This window comes from Megalops cyprinoides, chromosome 1 (genome assembly GCF_013368585.1).
Source record: "Megalops cyprinoides isolate fMegCyp1 chromosome 1, fMegCyp1.pri, whole genome shotgun sequence".
NCBI classification, from domain to species: domain Eukaryota; kingdom Metazoa; phylum Chordata; class Actinopteri; order Elopiformes; family Megalopidae; genus Megalops; species Megalops cyprinoides.
Genome location: NC_050583.1, coordinates 45,511,494 through 45,519,636, shown reverse-complemented (window position 1 = coordinate 45,519,636; position 8,143 = coordinate 45,511,494). Strand labels below are relative to the sequence as shown.

The 8,143-nt window shown below is 44.9% G+C and overlaps 1 protein-coding gene across 1 annotated transcript in view; it reads right to left on the bottom strand.

The window, feature by feature from the left end:
- gfra1b (gdnf family receptor alpha 1b) overlaps nt 1–8,143 on the bottom strand; it is a 34,133-nt gene continuing 25,990 nt past the window's right edge. Inside the window, exons 6-9 of the mRNA XM_036531725.1 lie at nt 7,954–8,088; nt 4,111–4,310; nt 2,603–2,650; nt 1–504 (exon numbers count right to left, since the gene is read on the bottom strand). Coding sequence (XP_036387618.1) covers nt 376–504; nt 2,603–2,650; nt 4,111–4,310; nt 7,954–8,088 — 512 coding nt within the window. The 3' untranslated portion in view covers nt 1–375. The remainder of the gene's footprint in view (nt 505–2,602; nt 2,651–4,110; nt 4,311–7,953; nt 8,089–8,143) is intronic.

Genomic DNA, 8,143 nt, shown 5'->3' with positions numbered 1-8,143 from the left:
TAACACAGTGTGTCACAATACATAAAGAGCCCCTCCGTAACACATAATGTGTCACAATACACATCAACCTCCTCCATAACACACAATGTGTCACAATATATAACGATCCCTTCCATAACACAGTGTGTCACAATACATAAAGATCCCCTCTGTAATAATGCTAAAAGATCGCCTCCATAACACAGTGTGTCCCCTCCATAACCCCAGCATAGCTCTGAATCCTGCAGTGTCTCTCAGTCACACATCAGTTCCAGTGAAAGCCAGTGACCCGCAGCCCAATCCTGCCTTTTGAGTTCTGACTGAAATAAAAACATAACAACGCAACAGGAGATGGGGAGAGAGGTGCGCTTTCTGTCCGAGTCCAAGGCGCCGCGGCTACAATGTCTCCACGGCGACGGCGGTCAGGAGCGTGAGCAACAGCGCGCTGAGGCTGAGGGCGAGGGGAGGGGTGCACGCGCTTCGTGACACAGCGTGGGGGGAGCTTGGGTCGTCCATCTGAGGGTCCTGCCGAAAGCGAGCAGCCAATCAGCTCATTCGCGCACTCATTACTATTCATAATTAGCGCTGTTCTCATTATTACCACACAGAGACAGAGATACAGAGACAGACAGTGTGTCAGACTGACTCATACATTCAGAATCATTGTGTTTGCTGTTCCAGATGCTGGGTGGGCAGGAAGGCCAAAGTGTGAGGGAAAAGAATGAGATGTGGAAATAAGAATATGTAATAATAATTATTGTAAGGTAATAATATATAAATACAGTACCAGTCAAAAGTTTGGACACACCTGATTAAGATTATGGGAAACACGCATTCAAAAACATTTTGATCTAAAGACTTATGCTTAAATGCTTGAAATTTGTTCCATAGACAAATATAAGTGAAGTTGATGCCTATGTATGAATTTCTTTCCAAAAAAGTTTTAACTTTCAAAAATATTTTAGCTTTTTTGAGAAATCTAAAATACAAGATAGTTTTGATTTGTTTTTAACACTTTTTTGGTCACTGCATGATTCCATTTGTGCTATTGTAAAATATGGATAATGGTTAAAGTAAAGGAAGAAAAGTCTGTCCAAACTACTCATGGGGAGGTGGAGCTTCACAAACTATGACAGTCGTGAATGTGGGGACTTTGCTGTCCACAGCAGAATGCTCTGATTGGAGGACCACTGGGAGCACATACTGCTGTCCCTCTATTCAGCGTCGAATGAGGCCTCAGTACTCCCTCCCTCATAAACTTGTCTGTCCCTCCCTGCAAGCCTACTGGGTGAGTGAATTACACCCATTTAAAGTATACACATTTCTGCGATCGATAATAGGCTGCCAAAGAGAAAAACAGTTGATTGATAGTTTTTCTCTTTTTGGTACCCTCGAGATGCCACATTCAGAGCTGTGAAACTGTTTTCATTTTATTATTATTAAAAAGGCCTCACACGCCGGCTCCTGCTGCACACTGTGGTATTTTTGTTTTAAAATCGATGGGGCCTGAAGCTGGCTCACCTGCTATGATCAAATGATTTCCTGCTGGTAAAGCGGTGTCGGGTCAGCTGCCTCCTAGCATGCCATTCTCTCCTCTCCAGAATACGAAATGTCACTGTTTGGAGCGGCTCTCATTTATTACGGACGATGACATTTAATGAACTTTAAATGGCACCCGATAAGGAGCCGAGGACGGTAAGGTAAAAAAACACAACGTTAAAATACCAAGCTCTCGCTCTCTTATACTCTCTGTCTGTCTGTCTGTCTGGCTGCTGGCGGAACATGCAAGGAGCCTGCTGAGAGTGAGGGAGGAGCACATCACCTGAAAGGACCTGAATGATGAAGGAATTGGAAACAATAAACAAAAACAAAACCCTTCATCCCCCAGATAGCGCACTCTCCTCTCCAGACATTTCCTCCTCATCACTGGAGGAGAGAATGCCGTCCTGAGCAAACGCTGTCCCCTCTGGGCCCACTCTGACAGTAAGTAACCCCTGCAATCTGTGACTAATCACAGCAGAAAACATTTTTGATGCGGTTTGTTGTCAAACTAAACAAATTTAATCACATTGCAAATGAGTGTAGTGCCAGTCAAAGAGGAATCCCTAAACTCCATATGAAATAAACAGTGTCTTTCCAGGTTTTTGAATACTAGAGGAGTTCAGGAGAGATCACTCCACCCATTGGCACAAACTGGGTTCATGGAGTTATTAACAATTGATTGTTTTATTTCTGGCCCAGGAGAACAGTTCTTTGGTGCAGCCCTGTATTTACTCCTTCATGAAACTTTCCAACAAGAGTTCCCATCAGAATGATGTATCGAAATAATCCAACAACACTGCTGTCCAGGATTCTGAAGGATCACTTCTAGTCTGCGATTTATCTGGGGAACGCTACAGTAGCTTTTTTGGAAAGCTACTGTAGCGTTGCGTAGCGTAGCGTACAGTTGCTGTTTTGGCAGTTTGAGGGACAGGTGCCTGCGGGTGCTGCAGTGTCTGTCCAAGGGCAAGTGGAGCATGCTTTCAGAAATGAGTCAGGATCTGTCAGAGTATCTAATGTTGACTGGTATGAACAATGTGTTCTTTTTCCTGTGACATTAATGTGAGAAGATGCTCACACTCACCACACACAACACAGAATCCATGGTCACATTGGACTTCAGCTTCTGAGCCTGCAGAGAAGACAGAGATGCACATATAAGCTTTAGAGCAAGTACTCACTTCAGGGAAGGGACTCACTAACTGTAAGCAGAGATTCACTGACTTCAGGGAAGGGACTCACTCACTTCATAGCTTAAAATAATCACAGCAGCAGGAATTAAATACTTCTTTCTGTACAGTAAGAATCCAGAAAAGTATGATTAATTGTGTGCCAGGAGGTCTCTCTTCATAAGGAAGCTTTGCCTGGTAATAAATCACGTTTTCGCAGTTAAGCCAGTGTGATGAATAGCACAGGTAAAGTCTGGATGTGTATTTGATACAGTGTGATTGTGTGCTATCTCTCCTCTGAAAGCTGTGTTTAATGTCAAGCTGTTTTTCTTCAGAAAATGTGAGAGAGTTCTGTGCTTCCATGGAATTTCCACTCGAAGGTCTCTGTGGTGTTTGGTCTCCATCACAACATGAGGGCCAGTGAGAGCTTCTCTCTATGGGACTTCCTGCTCACTGTCGCCATGGAGATCCAGTGAGTGACAGAGACCCACCTGAGACCCCTCGACCTGCTCATACTGTGTGCTGCCTTACAGTGATTTTTTCCATTTTATCATCAGGATGTTTTATTTTAAAAGGTGATGTTTTTCCCCATTTTCCATCAGAGGGGTGTTAGAACATCATGCCCCACAAAGGCACCCCCCAAATCCCCCCCCCCACTTCAGGGTTTCCGTTAGCCAGTAATTACCGGTTTTTGCCTGGTAAAATGTATAAAAAACTGATAAATTAAAAACTTGCCGGTCAAAATGTCCAGTAATAATGCTTATACTAAATTTAGCTATAACAAAGGCTATCCCTAAACAGGGCATTTGTGTTTTGACAGTGAAACAGCCTATTAACAGCCTACAGTACTTTTTTCCCCAAAAGGGTGCGCTCTGTTATTTCACGATACTTGCTACTAGGCCCGCTACTATTCAATTTTTAAGCAATTTATGTAGTGGCATGATGGTGCTCCATGGTTATGGGGGTTTAACTTTTGCAACAGCTTGCAAAGTGCTTATTTATGAGCGAGCTGTACCCCGACTGGGCTACACTGGCTTAAATTGCCTTTGTTCTGCTTGTGTCGAGCATGCCAGCAGAGAGGGACTTCTCTCTGCAGAAATGAACTAAGACGGCACTGCAAAGTCATCTGGAGGAGGAGAGAGTGATGCAGCTTATGTGCATTGCAAGCTGCAAAGACACATTGGACACGTTTGATTTCAAGTTGGCAGCAGAGGACTTTGCCGCAATGAAAAAAAGGAGAAAATAAAATGTTACCTGGTAGCCTATAGGCTTCATTTGATGCAATGTAGGCCTAGCCTTTTTGTTAAACAGGCTACAGATGTTATAGGTTACAGATGATTCGTAATAGCAGAATACATAAACATAAATACAGCATGAGGACCTGAATTCCGCCCCGGGTCGCCATGACGATAATGGCCCTTACCTGCAGGTTTCCGCAGAAGTGGTACACGGAGGTGTCCACTGCATTGAGGTGATTGGTGTTGGCGGAGCCGTCCAGCGCATTTGAGGATCTGTCCCGAGCCCTGGGGGAAGGGGCAGTGGTGGAGGCAGGGCTTAGGAGTGGGGGCATTGGCTGCCACACCCCCACATCTGTGCCGTTACCAAACGCCTGGATGGCATTTCCTGCACGAAAAATGCAATATGTAAGACAATATGTACAATATGGACAATATGTAAGAACTGTATCTGCTAATGTAATGTAATGTATAGCATAGAGAAACACAGACTTAACACCTGCCGGGTGTATTGCTTCATGTGAATTTGTGAACTCTTTAACCCTTTGTAGCTGCTGCACGGATCTCACAGATGAGGGTCTGTGTTTGCTTGGGTTGTGCTGTATACCCTAAATCAGCTCAATGAAAGAGCTGCTGTGATTGGCTGGGATAAGGAGGCCGTTACAAGCCGCCCCTGAGCAGCGTCTGTCTGAATGCAGAGGACTGGGGCTTCCTGCACGCTGCTGCACACAGGGGGCCTCTGCCATTAACGCTGAAGGTCAATCAGCTCCACCACACGGCACGCCCCATTCAAGGATTTCAGCTCACTAATCTCCCTGAAACACGCATGCACACACCAAAGCGTACACACAAACACACACGCACACAAAAACTCACAAATCCACACACATGCACACACACACACAAACACACATACAAACAAACGCACACACACGCGAACACACACTCACACAGATGGTTCCCTGCAGATTTAATCTAAACTCAGCTCTGATCGGTCGAGGTTGCGCTGTTGTCATTGATGGCTAAGTGGATTTTCGAACCCACAGGCCTCTAATAGGAGTTAAATTTGTGGCTTTGGGGGAGAGATGTACGGTGTGCTGCAGAGGGCGAAACCAGCTGCTGCTTACACAAACATTATGACCGTGTAAATATTTACAGACCTGTTCAGCAGTCTAATGCAGTCCTGTAAATATGATTAACCTTGTTGATGTGCAAATTCCAGCACAGCAAATACTGCACTATGACACACACACACACACATATTATGACATTGGTTTTCCTGCCACCCAAAGAAAATACAGCAGGGTACGCTGAACCTTATGTCTGGAGTTGGGTCTGGGTGCTGAAGCTCCCTGCAGGAATGGGACCATGACAAACTGTGAGAAAGACTTTCGGGTCAGGTCGCCAATGTCCACACACAGGAATTGGTTCAATCCTAAGAGTTCTAATATGCTCCCTACATCCTCTATGCTTAGTGTCTGAGAGATGGATCGCGGCTAATGGCTCCAGGTTAGGCTGCCTTCCTGTCTCAGAAGGCCAGAACTCTGACAGGCTCTGACCCCAATCACAGGTGGAACACAGTTTAAATTTGGAGAGTTTCCTCCTTTTTACCTGTATTATCTAAATAGACAGGACAAAATTATCTAAATAGTACAGGACAAAAGAGAGAGTGTAGCATTTGGTTAAGTGTTCTGATCACAGCGTGTGCCTAATCGCTCAAACTCGTCTACCCGTACCTGTCGGAGCCACAGTGCTGGGGCAGGCCTGGGGGGGGTGGCAGGTGAATTCACAGCGAACAAAGAGAGAAAAATTCTCCTGGGGGCAGTGATAGCTTTAACTGACCAGTGTTCAGGTGAGCTGCCCCCCAGTAGGCAGCAATGGCTCCGATTGGCTGGCGTTCAGGTCAGCTGACCTCTGTGGGCAGTAATGACTCTGATTGCCTTGAGCTCAGGTGAGCTGACCTCTGTGGGCAGTTAGCTCTTTTCTCCTAAAGAGTGGAGATGATGGCCTTTCTTTCGTTTATAATGACTGTAATTACACCAACCTCTCTGCCCATTAGATCTTCTATATTAACACAGAAAAGCACTGCTCACTTTATTGCTGCAGAATGAACTTTTTCCATTCTTGGGCCCTTTGTGTCAACCTCTCTTCAGGCAAAAAAGACCTGCCTAACATTCCAACAATTCGATTATTTCAATTACTTGCTTCACCAATGCAATGGACTGCATGTTTTCTTGCCATGACAACCTCTCTTTGATTATATTCCTGTAACTGGGTGTGCAGTGTGGAGGTGGACATCTTTCTTTATGTCTGGCATGGCCAGAGACTGCGCAAAGACTGGAGAGTGGGTCATCAAATACAATAACATCTGATTTTATTTGGAAAATTCCAAAAGAAATGTGACATGCTTAAAAGTTGTTTAATGTAGTAATGCAATGTTTAATGTAATAATGTAGTAATGGATCTGGCAGACTTCTACACTGTTGCTTAAACTCCTCCCGTTAACTTCACTTATTAGGATGTGCAACGTCATGGACTGTTGCTAAAATAATGTCACAAGGAGAATTGTAACAATACGCACACTAATGAATTAACACTGGGATTGTTGTCACAGATAACATTCTTCAGTTTTTGAGAGACACAGAACAAACCTTCATTAGACTTTAGTTATATGTTGGTGAGCAGGTGTTCCATTATTGAATAAGTCTTCACTGAAGCAATTATAAACGCAGGCCAGGACATGCAGACAGTCTGATATCTCAGATAAGAGAGGAGCTCGATCTTTGTTCACTGTCCAAAGCCGTCAAAAGCTTCACTGTCTGAAAGCTGATGCAATAATAATGAAGTGATAAGAATAATTCATATTCTCTTCCATAGCAAGACGAATTAGTGAACAAGCTAGCTATCTCACACATGCCAGAGAGCAGCCACGCAGGAAACAAACGGAGCACACAGCTTCTGATTCCTCTTTTAAAATGTCCCAGCACAGTAAACATGGAGAATCGCTCCCGAAAACAAGGCAATGACTGATTCAAAGCTGTTTGTTGAGTTTAGGGAGGGCTGTGGCAATGCATCGGATACAGCTGCTTACACTGACACAGCTGTAAAGTGTGCACGTATTCTTATTTTCACAGTGCCTGATGCAAATTGTTGCCCATGAGCAAACAAAACTATTTAGAACCAATCAGATCCACTTACTGTACAAAAGAGGAACCTAGATAACTAACTGGCATCTTCCAGGTGAGAAGGAAAAGGTGTCAGACAGAGCACAGCACTGTTCTGCTACTGGGGACACAGACACCCCTGAAAGGGAGCCCAGATCACGCCGACAGGCCGTATTCCATCCTAATCACTGCCCCACGGTCACTGTGAGATCAGACACTCAGAACCAGTTAAATTAGTGGTCACTGTATTACGTGTCAGTTTAACTTGGATGGAGTACCTGCACTCTCATCCTGGGTGCTTGGACTGATCTGGAGTCAGCGCAAGTGAGTTTTCACTGGGGTAAACGGATGGGAAAGACACAGCGTTAATGTTAGCTGTTATTATCCTTATTTCCCGCCATCTAGCGCAGCTAAAACCCTTTCCCATTGGTCGGGTGTCCCTCTGTTCAGAGCACACAGCTGAAACCTTATACCCTAACTGTCAAAAATGCATGGATTTAACACCACAAAGCCCCTTAAAGCCAGTAGAATTCTGCTTTAGGGCTTTCGCACAATGAGTCTATCCCCCCCGCACCCCAAAGAGAAAGAAGAGAGAGAGGGGTGTGTATGAGATGTAAGTGACTGTGTGTCATGTGAGAGTGTGAGGGTGTAAGTGAGAGTGTATCAGTGTGTAGAGGTTAGGGTGTAAGTGAGTGTGTTTTAGTGTTTAGGGGTTAGGGTGTAAGTGCATGTGTATCAGTGTGTAGGGGATAGGGTGTAAGTGAGTATATATTAGTGTGTAGGGGTTAGGGTGTACGTGAGTGTGTATCGGTGTGTAGGGGTTAGGGTATAAGTGAGAGTGTATTGTAGCAGGGGTGTGTGACTCACGCAGACAGCGGTTGTTGGTGAAGAACTGGCTGACTCTCTCACACTCCTCTTTGCTGTTTCCACTGCTGCTGCAGTCACACCAGGGAGACACACTGAGCCAGGGTGAACGCAGGTAGTTAGGAGTCATCACTGTCCCTGCAGGACACACAAACACACTGATCCAGGAACAGCTGAGGTAGTTACACACACA